Raw genomic sequence first — 18,955 nt, forward strand, 5'->3', positions numbered from 1 at the left:
CCTTCCTGATGACATTTCCTTCCAGCTCCAGATCTGTCTCCTGGCTGACATCCACTTTGCAACACATATACTCGGTCTCACTTCTGCTCAGTCTCATACCGCTCTCTTCCAGTACTTTCCTCCAACTTTCCAGTTTGACTGCTACTTCTTCTCTTGATTCTGCACACAGCATGATGTCATCTGCATACAAATAGTCCAAGACAAGTCTTCTCTCACTTCCTCTGTCACCACCTCCATCGCAATATTAAACAGGAACGGACTTAATGCAGACCCTTGATGCAAGCCAACTGTCACTGGAAACTTTCTGTCACTCCCAGGAAGGTTCAAACACTTGTCTTCACATTTCTGTACATCTCCTGCATCAACCTGACATATTTCTCCGGTACCTTCTTGCCTTGGCCCTCTATCATACGCTTTCTCCAGATCAATAAATACCAGATGTAGCTCCTGTTGCTTCTCTTGAAACTTTTCCTTCATCTGCCGTACCCCAAAGATAGCATCTGTGGCCGATCGACCAGGCATGAAGCCAAATTGCTCCTTTGCAATCTGCACCACCTGTCTCAGTCTTCCATCAAGAACCCTTTATAGGATTTTCATTGTGTGGGACATCAACTTTATTCCTCTAATTCTTACAGTCTTGTGCATCCCCTTTACCCTTGTAGATGGGGACAGGAGTACTTTTCCTCCAATCCTCGGGTAGGTATATTTTCCTATTGGCAAACTTTCATGAACAGGTCCCACCGCAGGTCAATCCCCCCCCCCGAGCCTTCCATGCCTCCACTGGAATCCTGGCTAGACCACCGATTTTCCATTCTTCATCCTCTTCATGGCCTCCTTCACTTTCACTCTACTGATGTTCTGCACCATCCTCTCAGAAGGCTGCCCATCTTCTCTGTGAGTCCTCGCATATTCCTCATTCAAAAGTCCCTCAAAGTATATTCTCCATCTGTTTCTTATGTCCACATCCCTCCATAATATTCTTTCTTCAGCGTCTTTGATCTGCCTCACACGTACGATGTCCTTTGAAGTCTTATTTCTACATTTTGCCAATCGATAAATCTTTCTCTGTCCTTCCTTTGTTTCTAATTAATCACAAAGGTCTTGATATGCCATGGCCTTCACCTGTGCAACAACTCTCTTGGCTTCTTGCTTTTTCTCTCTGTATTTCTCTGTCCTCTTCCACCTCTGCTTTGCCTTCCTCTTAGCCATCACTGCTTCTTGTACATCGTTATTCCACCACCAACCTTCCTTCTGCTCTGTAATCTTTCCAGATGTTTCATCAAGCACCTCAATTGCACAGCTTAGAATGACTTTTGAATTATGTCTCCACCAGTCTTTTACACTTTCTAGTCCATCCGAAATCCTCTCTAACACCTTCTCCTAAAACGGTTCCTCACACTCTCTTCTTCTTAAGTAAAACCACTTAATTTTCTTCCTCCCGTGGCTTCCAAAGATTCTTTATTTAAAACTGTATTTTATTATATATTATTATAATTAACTTGGAACTTATTTACTAACTTCTATCTTTGCTTTATTATATACACACAAAAAAAAAAAAAAATAAAACAGATTGCAACTTACATCATCATCTGTAAATCGATCACCCATTGTAGTCAAAAGTTCCCTTAACCTTTCTTCATGAATGTACCCAGAGTTGTCTTCATCAAAGCAAGCAAATGCATTTTTAATAACATCTTCAGGGTCTGTTCCCTGAAGACGCTCTCCAAATAATGTTAGAAACATGGTAAAGTTAATGGGACCAGGGGCTTCATTCATCATACCTTCCAAAAAACCATCATCAGGATTCTTCCCTAATGTAAAAACAATTATTATCTAAAATATAAACAAAAAGAAGCATATACAGCAAGTTACATGAAATCTACCACCACTAGCTAACAACCAACTTTCCAATTAAGGATTAGTTTCCTTTTTGATTTATGTTTTCACTGTTATTTTCATAATTCTTTTGCTAATTTGCAATTTCAAATACTTATCAAAAACTATATAATGACAAAATGAAATCACATATCTTTCCTTCACTCAAAGAATGATAAAATTAAGCAGTTTATAAGGTGACATTAAATACAAGCCACTGTCCAATACTTAAGTCTACATTTGGAGTAAAAATGTATCTAATACATTGTAACAGTAATCCCTCAATTAATGCACCCCGATTAGTGCGCCTATATACATCTTAAAAATAAATGTTACAGATTTTAAAAATTTTCTATGTATACATTTTTATGGCTAACTATTTTAAAAAATCACTTGCCAGAATGAAATAATTTAGTTACAGATTTAAAATATTTTACAAAGTTATTTTTAATGGCATGCTACACTACTTCCATGTAAGCTATATTCCAAATTTTTACCGCCAAAAACAACTTCTCTCATACAACCTATGGACCAGGAGATTATCGCAACCTTTAAGGCATACTACCTGAGAAGAACATTTAAACAGGCAATAGAATCAACATCTGGTGAGAATTCTATGACATTAGTAGAATTCTGGGAGAAATTTAATGTTAAATCTGCTATTGAAAATATTCATCAATCTTGGAATGAAATTACTGCTAGCAATATGCGAGCTATTTGGAAGCACAGTCTTCCATATTATACAAAAGATTTTGGAAGCTTTTCAAATGAAATGGATAACTGTTGAGGAAATTGCCAACATCGGCATGAACTGGGTTTTGACGAGATTGACAGTGATAACATCCATCTTCAGAATGAGTTAAATCTCATTCTGAAGAATTGAGTGATTCCGACCTGCTAAATTTATATGCACAGTGGGAAGATCCTGAAGAATATGAAGAAAATTTAACCGCTGATAGTCAGCCAAAAGTGATTTCACAGAAACAATTTGAAAATATTTTTCGTACAATTGAAGTTTTCAAGCAGCAATGCTTAGAGGCTGACCCTGATGAAGAGAGAAGCAGTAAATTTTGCAGAAGAGGCAACAGGGACATACTGTTGGTTGTAGGAAAAAAAAAAAAAACAAAATGCCTACCAAACTACGTTAGCTCAATTCTTTGTTAAGAAGTAGAATAATAAAATTTATATTCTGAATATGTTTTATTGTCTTTCAGCTTCATGGTTTTCCTTTAACTAGGCCCTGAGACATACCTTAATTCTTTTATAAAAAAATTAAAGTTAAAAAAAAATTTGAGGAACGAATTATACTTTTTCCCCTAGGTTATTATATTCGATTAGTGCATTTTCGATTAATGAGCCTGTTTTAAAGTAGCATTAGATGCATTAATTGAGGGACTGCTGTATATCATCATAGAAAATTTTGACAATCATATGATATTAAATTTTATTATTATCAACAGATCTCCATGTAGTCAAGAGACTCATCGTGGAAGGTCCTAAACCCACATGCACAGCTCATCATATCCCAACTTAAAATGTATTCACTGTCCCTGCACTCACTACACTCAAGATAATGCATTCTAATCATCCACCACTCTCCATACAAAAAAATCTACTCCTCATCCCTTGCTCACACCCATCTTATATAGCTTCCATCCCTGGAAGCTATAAAGATGAATGATTTAGAGTGGGGGACTTAGTGGTTAATGAGTGGGAGAGTGATCATATAATGCAAAATGTAGCACCCCAGGTTCTTTAGTGGGCTAAGTAATACAAGGTATAAGGAAGGTTGTGAAATGAAAGGAGTATACTAATGCCAGAAGTATTTGAAATAAGGGTGAGGTATTTTTGGCAACTGGTTAGCACAACTTGGCCAAAAGTTATAAACAACAGTGAGACATAGTTTACCAGGGAGGGTTGCTAATGATAAGAGCAATTAAGGATAAAAGAGTAGAAGTACATCAGGGGGACAGGGATTCGTAGTTCATTCGAGGATATCAGGTGTGAGATAGAGACCAACAGGACTCAGTATGTAACCGGTTGCTGTTATAATCCAAGGGAGGCAGGGAAGTATAAGGGAGAATGTGGATACTATGCACTCGCATATTAGCATGAGTACAGGTCATGGAAGATTTCAACTATGGAGACATAGATTGAGAAGAGGAATGGTCACAGGCAGGGCAGGAGATGGAATTTATACAGCTGCTAAAAGATAATTACCTGAGGCAACATGTGATGGAGAGGTTCAAGAATGATGGATCTGATCATTGCATCAGAGAATTTAACACTAACTACATGGATGCTGCTTGGAGAGAGTGATCATGTGGTTTTGATTTGGGAGATTATCAGACATGCAGAATTTTCAGTTAAGAGGGAATATATGTAGAATTACAAATAGATGATTATGACTACTTGAGGAGTCAGCTTTCAGCAGTACCATAGCATAAGAATTTGGAGGGGAGAAATGTTGGTGCATGTGGTGTAAAAGGGGGTGTTTGAAAAAAGCAGTATCAGAATGTATACCAAGTCAGAAGGATAAATGAGGTAGGAGTTAGTTTCATTAAACAGGAGTTGCACACAAATAAAAAAGTTATGGAAGGATTATAAAGTAAAGATGATCAATATACCTATGAACAGTATAAGGCACAGGCAAGAAGGGCATCCGTATGGTAAGGAAGGCCAAAGCTAACTATGAGAGAAAGCTGGTTAATGAAGCCAAAAGAAATCCCAGAGTTCTTTCACTACATGGCAAATAAATGGAGAAATGACTATAGAAGGATAGCTTTAAGAAGTGATAATGGTGGTGAGGTAATAGAATAACCAAATAGTTGAATTACTGAATGAGCACTTTGCAGGGGATGTAACATCTAGGTGGTGGTGATACTGCAATGATAGATGTGACACTGACTGATAGGAGAATAGAAATAGAAGAAGTGGAGGTACTTAATACTGCAAAAGTTGAATACGAAAATAGCTATGGGATTAAATGACATCTGCTTGTGCATTATCAGAATGTGCAAGATAATTATCAGTTCCTCTTCCAAGTTGTTTAATTTAAGCTTCAGTAGGTGCCAATGGAATAGAAAGAGGAAAAAATAGTCCCATTGCATAAAGAAGGCTCTAAGAAAAAAAGTAGCAAATTATAGGCCAATCAGCATCTCAGGAGTAGTGATTAAAGTATTGGAGAAATTGGTGAAAGACAGAATTGTGGACTGGGTGGACAGCATGGTTTTGTGAAGGATAACTTTTGCCTTTGTAATTTGCTTACTTTTTATAATAAAGTGACAATGAAGTTGGATAAGGAAAGTGACTACTCATTGATACTGCTAGACTGCAAAAGCATTTGATAAGATACCACACAGATAAGAATAAGAAGGATATGAATACGATGATTTGGATTAGAGGGTGGCTGATAGACAGATATCAAAGGGTAGTTATGGTCATTATCATGGAGAGAAGACAAGTAATAAGAAGTACTTCACTAATTATGTTACTGCTGACAGCAATGTTTACCCACTGGTTCAAGACAAGAGTATATAGAGGTGCCATACTTCCCTTTTTACAGGGAAGTACAGCACCATCTCAACCCCCCACCCCCATTTTATCCAGGCTCGGGACCGGCATAACTGACGAATCAGCTTTGCCAAAAAAAGTTGACTCTCACTCCTTGGAAAAATCAAACCTAAGAGTCTTTGGAAACTTCTGTACGCTAGCCTAGTTGGTCAAGTGAATTCCTTTTACGTGTCAGATGAATTATATCGCCCAGTATATGTCCGCGCGGTTAGCCTAGTGGCTTTGCGCTTTGCAACCATATGCCTGGGGAAGGAGTGCCCTAGGTTCGATTCCCGTCGGTGACGTGAGGAGCTGAAGGATCTTCCTCAGCCATAGCCAAGTTAGCCAGTCTTGGGCGTGGACAGCAGGGTTTTTTCCTCAGTTTATTCTGGGGTTTTTCATCCCGCAAAGCAGGCAAACTGGCCTTGAGAACTTAACACTACAGGCCATAGGATATACCGGAGCATAGCGCTGACCACCTTATCCTGTAAATGGATTGAGGTCCGATGAACAATGGACCCTCAACACCGCAAGGTAAAAGAGGGTATAAAGAAGATGAGATGATGAGTGATAAAATATTCTGGAGGTTACTGAAAAAGCTCAGAAATGGAAGAAAGTACTGTAAAGAATCCGAGATAATAAAGGTGACATGAAAATTGAAGATATTCTGAGAAATAGAAATCAATATATATATATATATATATATATATATATACACATATATACATATATACATACATACACACACACACACAGTAGAACTCAGTTATAACAAATTCCATGGGACCGCATATATTTGTTCGTAATAACCGTTATTCGTTATATCCAAGAAGATCATAATTTGAGCGAATTAAAAATGTTTTCAGATTTTTCTCAGCATAGGTATATTGGGTAACATAAATGCATATGTGCATACATACATATAAAGAACAAAAATTTATTTTTAAAACTTCACATTTTTACATAAAAAATCATCAAGCATGCTTTGCTTTGCAAAAGACTCATATTTCATACGTTTGAAATTGTTCCTTATACCACTAAGATGCTTGAATGTGTCGTCTGAACTTACAGATCACGATTCCATAAATCTTGTTAAAATATGTAAAGCACTTTCTGCTTCACACCAGGTAACGATTTTCTCATCCTTGCTATTTTCTTCCTTGGAGTCACTACTACTATTATCTTCTTCCGGTGTATGAGAGATTTGTTTTAAGATGTCAGCATCTGTCAGTATACCCGAAGTTGTGACGCCATTATCAATGTCTATAAAATTATCAATCTCTGCAGACTTTTCAAAATTGTTCAAGTTTCACGCTTTTGACCACGCTGATAACGGTAAGTTATCCTCTTCATCTTCTTCAGATTCGCACTCGTATTCCACAAGACCGGCTTTCTTAAAACAGTTTTGTATCATAGACGATGACACCAAATTCCAAGCATTGCTCATTAAACATATTGCGTGAAGTACACTGATCTTCAAGTCATAAGCATAAGCATTTTCCGCGGATTTTTCTCTGTGTTCTATCAGTTCCAAGACTAACAGACGACGAAAATGGGATTTAAAACATCTAATTACGCCTTGATCAAGTGGTTGCAAGACAGATGTCTCATTCGGTGGCAAAAAAAACAAGTTTTATGTTTGTTAAATTAGCCACTACAGGATGGGCAGGACAGTTGTCTATCAATAACAAAATTTTCCGGTTTTCACTGTGAAGATTTTTATCCCACTTGCGAATTTCATTTTCGAAAATTGAAGATGTCATCCAGGCCTCCTTATTTGCTGTATAATCAACAGGAAGTTTCTTTATGTTTTTAAAGCATCTAGGCTTTGCTGATTTTCCAATTACAAGAAGCTTTCTTTTATCGCTACTGGTCATGTTTGCACAAACTAAAACTGCGAGTCTATTTTTGATAAGTTTTCCGGCAATGCACTTTTCGTTTTTAAATTGAAAAGTTTTATCAGGCGTTAAATTATAAAAAAAACCTGCTTCGTCTGCATTATAAATGTTGCTGTATCCATACCTTCGTTTCATGTCTGGCCATACATTCTTGATCCAGTCAGAAACAACGATTTTGTCAATGGACAACGCCTCACCACTTACTTTTGCGTAGACAATACTGTTTCTGTTCTTAAAGCGATCAATCCACCTATTGTTGCATTTAAAATCGCTATAACCAAATTGAACAGCAAATTTTTTGACTTGAACTTTCAAAATTGGTCCGCTAATAGGTAAGCCAGCAGTTCTTTGCACACTTTAAACCATGAAAGAAGTGCCTCATCAACATCACTTTTATTACACTTTTTAAGTATTTTACACTTAGATAAATTGTTTTCAAAAGCTTTCAGAGTCAACTCGCGATTCTTCCAAATTGTTGATATTATAGATGGGGAACAAACTATACTTCTCTGCTACTGTCAGATTTGATTGGCCACTTTTCAACCTCCCGTATAATTTCTACTTTTTCGGAAACCGACAAAATTTTCCGTTTGACTCCCAACATTTTTCCACAACCAGAAAATGTGTACGTACGAAATGTCAGTGAAGGAACGACTAGCGTGTATTATTCGTTCGTTATTCCTGTGAAACGAATTCATAATAAACATGAAATACATGCATTAAATCAAATGTAATTCAAACATACCTTCAAAACTATTCGTTATAAACGTGAATTCGCTGTAACCGTGATCATTATAACCGAGTTCTACTGTATATGGAAAGTTATATTTCCCTCATGGGAAATGACTTCTGCATTACTTCGTCGTTGGTATCACTTCTGGATCCTACCGATGAGACCTCAATAAAGGTTGAAGCTAGTTTAGGTAGTGGTCCTTCACATAATGCATAGCATTATACATGTCTGTAAAGATATGTGCATTGCATTATGGGATACTAAGGCAAGTGATGTGACGTGAATACAAGTAGCCTAGTCGTGAAGCGACTTCATCTGCAAACTTTGTTTGCTTACACTTGGATAAAGGATGAAACTAAGAATACAATTTCTTGGCATCTTTAATAGTATAACCAAGTGAAAACTTTCAACAACATCACTGTCAAAAACAGAGTTGGACTGGTTGGCATTGGAGCCAAAACAAAGAATGTGAAGAGAATAAAATAACAGAAAATATATTGTAAGAAAATTTACAGAAAAAAAAAAATCAATAGGTTTTGCTCTCAATTTTTCTGACACCATCTTTAGGATAAAGCATTAGGTACCAAGTGCAAAAAAAAAAAAAAAAAAAAAAAAAAAAAAAAAAAAAAAAAAAAAAAAAGCTGAAATATTCACTAAAACCAGTTATTTAAAAAAAAAAAATATCCAGAGATGAGAGAACAAAGTCATACATCTACACTAAAAGATGAGTAACTTTCACATGCTGCATAATAAAGCCTCACTTCTTGTTTAGACTGACATGTATACAATTTATCTAGATTCCTTGAAAAAAATGGAACAGGAAGTTAAAGATAAAACATCAAAGCTAGTGATCCATCTATCTCAAGGCATTTTATGAAGACATGAATAGCAAGGCTTTGCTTATCTCTGAATTCAGTGAGATTATCAGAAATATTTACATTCCCAGATTTTTGTAATTTTTCTCTAGGTAAGTGGGCCTTGTTGGCCGATTGGTTAGTATATCCGCTATCCAACCAAAAGGCTGCAGGTTCAAATCCTGCTTTAGGCATGGATGTTTGCAATTGTCTATGAAAATACTAGTGGTAGTGAGCGGTAGATGATGTTGGTGTAGTTTGTTGTAGTTGAGTTTAGTGGTAGAGACAGAGTTGTAGAGCCCTCCCTCGATGAGTCTTTGGACTCCCTGGAGGTATCACATAATAATACAAGTCTTGCAACAGGAACAGTAGATTAGAGAGACACCAAGATATTTTGGGAAAGAAGAACTGCCTTTTGAAGATTGTATAATGAGCTCAACGTCCACGATCTCCATATCATTCTTCAATGAGGCAGGAATATTATGCTCAATGGGCGATGCTTGAGAGACTCTTGTCATAATAGACTAGATTACACGTACACACAAGGATAATGAAACAGTTAAAATAGTAAGCTTTAACTGCCAAATATTTTCAGCTAAAAATTTACTGGTTACCGTCAGTGGCCAGAAAGCTGATAAGTACAAGATAGAATATTAATAATTGATTATTTAAAGACATTACGATGATGGTATAAAAGGAGCAATGCAATGTGTGCGAGTTGTAGTAATTGTTACAAAATTATGATGTCTGATAAGAATGAGAGTTCCCTAGATAAGGTCTCATTCTTATTAGACATCAGCATTTTCTTAAATTTTTTTATTATTTTTAATGTCAATTATTACAACTCTCATCACATTACATAGTATCTTTAGACCATCACATGGCTCACACCATTTTTAAATAACCCACTGTTAAATTTTCTACCATGTACTTACTAGCCTTCCTGCCACTTATGACCTGTAAATCACAGGTTGAAATATTTGGCAATTAAAGTTTATTACTTTTAATCGTTTCATTATCCATTTGTTGTGTATACGTTTTTTTTTTTTTTTTTTTTTTTTTTTATGTTAGGCCCATATACGAGAGGTTGGCTGGTCAACCAATAGTACTTTAGTACCGTATATGGGTAGTGGGATGGGAAAGGAGGAACTTGTTAACATTTGATTTGAAAGCCTGTATATTGTATTCCTTAGGAAATACCTCAGGGGGAAGACTGTTCCACAGTACAGCAGTAGCAGGGATGAAGGAGGAGGAAAAGAAACTTGTTCTGTGGGTTTCAAGGTGTAGTGTGAAGGGATGTTGGGAGGTGGCTGTACGTGTTCCAATGGGTTTAGTACAGAGTGGGGAAATTATTGATGTTGTTTCAGATGAGCATTTTCCATGAAAATATTTGTAGAATATACAAATTGCATAGACTAAACGTCTATGTGAAAGTGGAGGGAGTGAGTCGGTAAGAGATGGACCATTTATCAGTCCAATTGCTCTCCTCTGTATTGAGTCAAGCATTTTGAGAGAGCTTTTAGGAACCCCTCTCCAAATGTGAGAAAAGTATTCAATAGCTGGGTGGATTTGCGATTTGTACAAGGTTAACAACTGTTTTGAAGTGAAGTAACATCTTGAGTGAAAGAAAAAGCATAGTTTTTTGGAAGATGAGGATGCAATGGTTGTGATGTGTTTATGTCAGGAGAGGCCTGATGTCATGGTAATTCCAATAAGAGAATTTCCATCTTGTCTGGGGATTTGAGTGTTATCAAAAATAATAAATGGGGAAAATGGTTCTTTTTGTGGGAAATAAGACAGAACTGGGTTTTACTAGCGTTGAAATTGACAAGGGTTATCTGAGCCCCATCGCAGGATGTTTTGGAGGTCTGCGTTAAGGGAAGTTGTGGTTGATGTTCTGTGGGTTGAAGCGAGTTGTGTAGGGTAAGGTTTATCAAATGAAAGGGAGGAGTGCAATGTGCCGTCATCTGCAAAACTGTGTATGGGGTTGGAGGTCAACCGAAGTAGGTTGCTGATGTATAGAAGGAAGAGGGTCGGTGAGAGAACTGAACCTTGTGGGGACCCCAGCATTAGTTGGATAGTGGGAGGATAGGGAGCTATCTACCATTACACATAGTATGCGTCCAGACAGGAAGCTGGCAATCGATCTACAGAAGTTCTGAGACAGTCCAAATGATGGAAGTTTGCTTAGTAAGCCTTTGTGCCAGAACCGGTCAAAGGCTTTAGAGATATCGAGTGCAACTACTTGGGATTCGCCAAATTTTTCCATGGTATATGTCCAGAGATGGACGATATATGAGAGCAGGTCACCTGTTGATCGGCATCAGCAGAATCCGTACTGGTGGTCACTTAATAGCTGGATATCTTCAAGGTAGAGTAGTAGTTGAGAATTGATGGTTTTCTCCATCACTTTAGATAGGATTGAGGTGAGCGAGATAGGATAGTAGTTAGATGGCAGCAATTTGTCTCCCTTTTTGGGAATGGGTTGAATATAAGCCAATTTCCAGGCTTTGGGATATATATACATTAGTGGAGTAAGATAGTGTGTACAGATGGCATAGGATAGGAGTCAGTTCTGCTGAACAGACCAGGACAATTGGAGGAATGCCATCAGGGCCAGGTGCTTTTTTTGTGTCTAATTTTGACAACAGGTTTATGATCTCTTTCTGGCAAAAGGGTATGGGGGGGGCATTGTATGTTGGCCAGTTGGAATGACTGGGGGGCATTTGCCATTGTCGGTTATGCATGCATTGCAGGAAAAGTGTGAAGCCAGGAGATTAGCTTTTTCAGTGGGTGATGTTGCAATTGAGCCATCTGGATATGATAGGGCTGGGAGTAGTGTAAGGCAAAAGTTACGACCAATTGCTTTGAAGACCAAAAAAGCATGGCTGCTGCTAGGACAGGCTGCAAGTTTCCTGCTTTTTGCCCATACAAATTCTGTTTTGGAATCACTGATAATTTTTTGCATATGTTTCGGGTTTCAGTATAGGCACTGAAGGAGGATGGAGTTCTTAATTTGAGCCAGTTGTGGTATGCCTGGTTTTTCATTAGTACAGCCTTGGCACATCTTTTGGAGAACCAGGGTTTGGATAGGGGCCAGCAGTTCAGAATGGTGTGGGGAATGTATGTTATCATGCCAGTGTGGATTACTTTGGTGATGTGTTCAGTGCATATGTTTGGATTGGAAGACTGCAAACAATAGTCCAACTATGGGAATGAAGCATAGTAGTCTCAGAGGCTGTCCCATTTGGCACTGTTATAATGCCAGACTACTCTTGTGCAGGTGTGACTGTGTAAGCATTGTTGCATGGGGCAGGAGATGAGCACTAAGTTGTGGTCAGAATTACCCAGGGGGCTCACTATATTCACTGTATATTTGGAAGGGTCATTGGTAAGGAAGAGATATAGGGTATTTGGAGAGCGATTTGGGTTATCTGGTATTCTGGTTTGTTTGTGTAAGGTCGTTGGTGATTGCAAATATTTCAGCATCTCTGCCTGCAGGATCTGTACAACTGGAAGAGGAAAGCGAGTTGCTGTTATGAACATTAAAATCACTTAGGAGGATGATTTCACTATTAGGATAGTGGAACTGGAGGAAATCAACTTTAGCTTGCTATTTATCGCAGTTATTAATTTGGATGTGTTTGTCGGTGTATCACAGATCACTTTCATGAGACGTGGAAAGTTCGTTCAGTCCTTTCTTTTGTTTGTGGGACCGAAGCGATGACATTTGATGATATTCCTGGGATTGAAGTTGCATTCACCTGCTAGTTTGCTAACTTCTTTTAAAGATTTACCGTTTTCCTCCGGAAAGTTCAGAATAACAGCGTTGAGTCTCCTGTTTTTGGCCTTGAGCGGTGTGTGTACCATTAATGCGATTAAATCACGGAGTTCGTTAGCGGGTACAGATGTACTTGCGATCGGCCGTCGAGTATCTCAAGCTTTGTTTCCAACTTTTGGATTTTGGATGAGAAAGCATCGATCCTGTTATTAAGGTGTTGTTCGAGATTTTCAACTCGTTTGCCTAGGTTCAATAGGCTGTTTAACAGAAGGAAGGCACATCGAACAGAAAAAAAGGCTGGTTCAGTTCGGTAAAAAGCTTGAGCGCCGATTCATCTATTTTAGCACAGGAAGTATGTAGCCAGTTGCAACAGAAATCACACGATATACCCTTTTTCCTTTCGGTAACTTCGGTTTTGCAACTGTGGCACTTCATATTGTCTAATCGGTTTGTTGGCTATCGGCTGCGCTATGCTGACAGGACTGGAAGTAATCTTTCGTTGTTGGCGCCATCTTTACTTCGCATGGTAGGCATATCGAGCGCTTTCACGTGGCTTTTTTTTAATTGAAAAATAACTGATATGAAGGACTATGGGTACTTACAAGTTGTGTAGAAGTAACTGGCTCCTTAGTATTCTCTGTATTCCGTTTACTGGTTATTTTGACAAAAAGATACTTGCAATTACGATTAAATTTGGCAGCACAAGTTTAACGAAACTTATTCACAGGCACCGCCTATCAGGAATCGGGAATACATAATCTAGTCTCATTGTGTTCGGTGTTTATGCGAAGTTTAACATAATTCAGCATTACCAATACTCTACAATGCATAGGGAGGATGATCCCAACAGGCCTGCTAAAGCTTTGTGCAAGAAGCTATAGTTACCCAACTGAATATCAATACTTTCTTGGGTATTTATTTCCTGGAAATGAAATAGTAAAGTAACCCTTTTGTCCCTAAATTCACTATAGTGAATTTAGGGACAAATTCAAATCTACACTAAAACAAGATATTTTTTTGGTCCTCAGAGGTTGCCACAATGCATATTAGACAACAGCACAAGATCTCCACCTTACTTCCGATTAAAATACTTGAACTTCTGAAAAACCACCAGCCATACTGTATTTTTCATCAAAAATTCCTCATTAGAATTTAGTGCAATTTTTTTTTATAAATCGAAATAAAATTTTAAACACTACCTTTACTCCTCTTACTTCAAATGGAAAGACGAGCTCTGTTTTACACAGTGTAATTTAGCTACATGTCCGTTCTCTTCAATCACTACCTCATCTTAGAAAAATAAGAAGGTAGGCTTATATCAAAAGCTATTCTGAAACCACCACAGCGTAACGTTTGAGCGCATGTGTGTGTGTGACTGCCACCAATGAAACCTACAGTACATTAAGTGCTGTAGCACTGGGTTAAGGAGTTTTTGTTCTACCCAGAAAGTTTCAAAGGAGAAAGAGGTTGTTCATGAGTTGCTTGGTTATGCAAAAAGTGTTAAGAGCACATGCTGTCAATGGCATAGTAAGTGGGCTAAACGAAAAAGGTTTACTATTTTAAAAAACATTACTATTGAAGTCATCATCATCATCAAATTCCTGCCATGTACCCTCAAGGGGTGTACAGGATATGACAGTACTACATGAAAAAATTACATCATTACTAACTTCCTATCTACAATTTTCCTCCAAATCAGTCTGTTACTTGTCAAGACTCCAACATTATCAGATCTTATATTTCTATCGTCTAAGGCACTTTGTACCGTATCAATCCACCTATATCTTGGTCTTCCTCTGGGTCGTTTTCCTGCCAACCTGGCAGAGAACACTTGTTTTGCTAATCTTTCCTCTCCCATTCTATTTAAGTGACCATACCATCTGAGATTAGCTCTGCTAACGCATTCCTGGATGCTGACAATGTCAAGTTCTTTCCTAATATCCTCATTTTTAATATGATATTGCCATTGATGCCATCTGTTCACGCCTCTAATCTTTCTCAGGACTCTCATATCTGCGGTCTCTAGTCTTTGGTCAAGTGTTTTACTTCTGACCCAGCTTTCAGATCCATAAGTTAAAATTGGTTTGAACACAGTCTTGTATACAGCTAATTTAGTGTTCCAACCAATTTCTTTCTTATTCCATATGAATTTATTCAATTAACATCCCACGATACCAGCTTTGCTGATTCTGTTGTCTATTTCTATATTTAGTTTACCATCTTCAGTAAAAATTGTGCCTAAGTAGCTGAAATGTTTTACTTGTTCCACAGGTTCTCCATTCACAACACAGTTGACATTTTCAATGATTCTGCCTATTTTCATTGTCTTTGTCTTTTTATTGCTGACTTTCATACCACATCTATTACAACAGCTATTCAATTTAGTCAGAGAATCTTGCATACTTGTAGCGGATTTATTTAGAAGTATAACATCATCCGCATAAAGCAAAGAGCTGACATTAACATCTCCAATTTTCATATCAGGTTTAATACGACATTCCTTCATAATGAATAACATATCCCCTATGTTATTCATTATCCATATAGATAATGAATAACATAGGGGATAATGTACATCCTTGTCTCACACCAGATTTAACATTAAACCATCTTCCTGTACTTACTTCAATTCTAACTGCTGACTCACAACTCAAATAAAGACTAAGTATTGCTTGATATAATGCCCCATTGACACCATATAACTGCAGCGTATTGAATAGCTTCTCTCTTGGCACCTTGTCATATGCCTTTTCCAAATCGACAAAACTTAAATACAGATCTTTGTTATATTCCCATGCTTTCTCGACTATTTGTCGTAAAGTAAAGATCTGATCCTGACAGCCTCTATTTGGCCTGAATCCAGCTTGTTCTTCACCAAGCTTTTCTTCCACAATTCTTCTCAACCGTTTCTCAAGTATACTTGCATAGATCTTGCCAGGAACACTCAGTAGGGAAATACCTCTGTAATTCTGACATTCAGTTTTATTTCCCTTTTTATATATGGGTTCTATGAGAGCTCTACTCCAATAATCGGGAATTGGTCCCTCTGTCCAGGCTTTCTGAACTATGCAATGCAGCCACTGTAAGACTCTTATACCACCATACTTCAGCATTTCTGGTCGAATATCATCTACTCCTGCTGCCTTTCCACATTTCAAGCCTTTGATGGCTTTTTCTACTTCAAGTATGGATATGTATTCCTGACTGCATGCTTGGTCAGTGTTTTTTTTTATCACTGTGCTGTCATCACTGCTTGTTTCATTTAGCAGTTTTTCAAAGTAATTACTCCATACTTCAAGGATATCTTTTTCTCCTGTTTTCATTTCACCTTTATCATCTCTAATTCCTTTTACAGCACTCTTTCCTCCATTCCTATTATTCTGTTAGAGTAAAAGCTGACTTATTTGCCAGGAACTTTTGATATGCTTTCTTCTTTTCCTTCACTGCCTCTTTAACTTCCTGTGTCCACCAGGGAGTTCTGATTTTTTTATCCTTGCACACAACCTCACCACATGCCTCTCTGGCAGAATCAATCAATGTTTCCTTCAGAGTTTGCCACTGAATCTCCAAGGTTTGATTCCCGTTCTCAAACTCTTTCATTTTCTTTTCAATAATATTTCTGTATTTTAGTCTACAGTTCACATCTGAGAGCTGCTCAACTTTTATTCGCTTTAAAACTTTCTTACATGTCATTCTTTTCAATATGAAATTCAATTTTATCCTGCTCAAGACTAAATAGTGATCACTTCCAATTTCAAATCCTCTGTACACTCTGGTGTCCTGCACCAGGGAGAAAACATCACTATCAACAATAACATAGTCAATGAGACTTTTCTTATTCCTAGCCTCTTCTCTCCATGTGAATTTGTGCACATTTTTATGTTGGAACATGGTGTTAGTAATAACCAGTCCATGTCCTGAGCAGAAATCCAACAGATATTTGCCATTATTATTAGCTTTGCTCTTTTCTCCAAATTTTCCCAAAATATTTTTGTATGTCTCACAATCATTTCCTACTCTACTATTTAGATCCCCAACAAGGACCAACTTTTCCTTTTTCATTGTGTCAGTTGCTTTTTCTAAAGCCTCAAAAAATTCCTCCACTTCTACCTTAGTAGAAACTTCTGTGGGACCATCGGCACAAATAAGTCTCATTGTCCAGTTCCCCATTCTCATATTTGCCCACATTACTCTACTTGAGACTGACTGCCATTCAAGAAGATTAGCCTCGTATTTTGTGTTGAATACTATGGCTACTCCTTCTTTTCCTTGATTGTCATTGCCTGAATATAATATTTTGTATTTATTGCTCAGAAAGATCTCACCAGTTTTGGTCTTTTTTGTTTCAGTTACCCCTATTATGTCGATCTGGTACTTATCTAATTCCTCAGCTAGCTCCATTTCTTTGCCATTCAGGCTTCTTACATTGATAGTACCGATCTTTAACTCTGGTGATGTTGAGTTGGGGTTTGTTTTCAGATTTGTTCCAGTAGCTGACTTTTCGCTGTTCGCCCTGGTTCCCTGGCGAAAACAACGGGGGCCTTGTTTAACCAGGCGACGCCCCAGCCGGCATGAAATTTTGTCATGTTGTACCATGATTTTTTATTTTGGTTTAACCAATAAGAATACAATTTGGTCGGCTAAATCCCAAATTGCCAGCCAATCCTCGTTCGTTCAGTATCAAAGTAGATATCCCACAGGGTGCACCATGAGAAGGCGAGGATTGGACATTAGGTCAGAAGCCCTGGTCGGTTCTCCACATTCCTTTAAAGGCTATGTGGAGGTCTCCTCTCAGTTATACAGCATTGAATACTATTGAAGTCATTATTATTGTAATATTTTTTGTAATTACAGAAATTAATAAACCTGTTTTCATTTAAATATGATAAATCTATCATTTCTACTTTGCACTAACTTATATAAGTATAAATAACTTATTTCATAATAATTCACATTTAATACCTGTTTAATTTATAATTCTGTTTCACTGATGAACTTGTGCTATATCATTTATACTACAGTAATGCATTTCATTTAATTACTTAATTCATATTTAATATTTAAATTTCTAGTGGTTGATGGTGTTTTAGATATATGAGAAAGGTATGATTAGTCGGTCGGATACACTGGCGAATTATTATTACATGCCCTCCATTATCCCAACAAAATATCTCACCTGGAAGGCCCAGGAACTAAGATGCTGGAAAATTGATGTGCATTTTTGTGTTTTTAATTATATTTTACATAATCCAGAAACTCTGTTCTAGACCAAACACGGAACTTTTCAAGTCTCCAAATAAGTGAGACAGGAGGTCTCACACCAGGTGATGAAATTCATCTCCGACCTAAAGACAATCACAAACATCCATGCCCACAGCAGAATTTGAACCTACAGCCTGTTGGCTGCAGAGGTAACACTTAATGGCCTTGGCTGGCTAATAAAAAAAAAAAAAAAAAAAATCAACTAACACCTTTTATTCCCTTATAGGGAGTAGGTATACCCTATCTAGCTTTTTGGAGACTGGGTGGGCAGTTCAATCTCCACTGGTAGCCAATCAGAGATAGCTGGCCCATGTCTATCACTAATTATAGCAGCCACCGATGAAGAGGCTGGCAAACACGTGCTGCCATCTCTTGGTACCTAACCCTAACAAGATATGTTACTGTGAAATAATGTGGGTACTACGGTCGATTTTCTTGAGTATACGGGATGAATAACCTGAGTTTCCAGGAGGGAAAACCCACTTGTCAAAAAATGGCTAAGTTGCTGGACAACATAGAATTTTTCCAGAATTGTTAAAAAATTGTGGCAAGAATGTCGACTGATCTATAAAATGGTTAACTGTCCTATATAATATCTTGATTTCAGGAAATCTTCCCTCTCTTTAGAAAAAGAAAAATAATAATCATTGTAAAACCAGGCAAAGATCCATCATTAGAAGCTAGCTACCAACCCATAGCTCTTATGAGTGTTACTCTTAAACTTATGGAAAGGATTATATACAAGAAAATATCTCCCATTATAAAAAACCTAATACCTCCTGAGCAAGCAGGCTTCAGACCAGGAAGAGGATGTTGTAAACAAGTACGCTCTTATATCAATGATTGAGAATGGTTTTGAGAGACATCTGAAATCTATTGCAGTGTTCATTGACTTAACATCAGCATATGACACAGTATGGAGAAAGGGATTGCTATCTAAATTCCTGAAGATGATTCCATGTAGAAGATTCACTAACATATTGAACAATATGTTTAATAA

The 18,955-nt window shown here is 37.5% G+C and overlaps 1 protein-coding gene across 2 annotated transcripts in view; it reads right to left on the reverse strand.

Moving 5' to 3' along the window:
- Positions 1–18,955, reverse strand: part of LOC150095304 (myosin regulatory light chain sqh-like) — a 79,726-nt gene that overhangs the window by 20,208 nt on the left and 40,563 nt on the right. For both annotated transcript variants that reach the window (XM_090410395.1, XM_090410398.1), the window contains exon 3: positions 1,582–1,811. In XM_090410395.1, the coding sequence (XP_090266521.1) occupies positions 1,582–1,811 (230 nt within the window). The remainder of the gene's footprint in view (positions 1–1,581; positions 1,812–18,955) is intronic.

This window comes from Typopeltis vanoorti, chromosome 20 (genome assembly GCF_054136105.1).
Source record: "Typopeltis vanoorti isolate ZY-2024b chromosome 20, IOZ_Tvanoo_1.0, whole genome shotgun sequence".
Taxonomy (NCBI): Eukaryota; Metazoa; Arthropoda; class Arachnida; order Uropygi; family Thelyphonidae; genus Typopeltis; species Typopeltis vanoorti.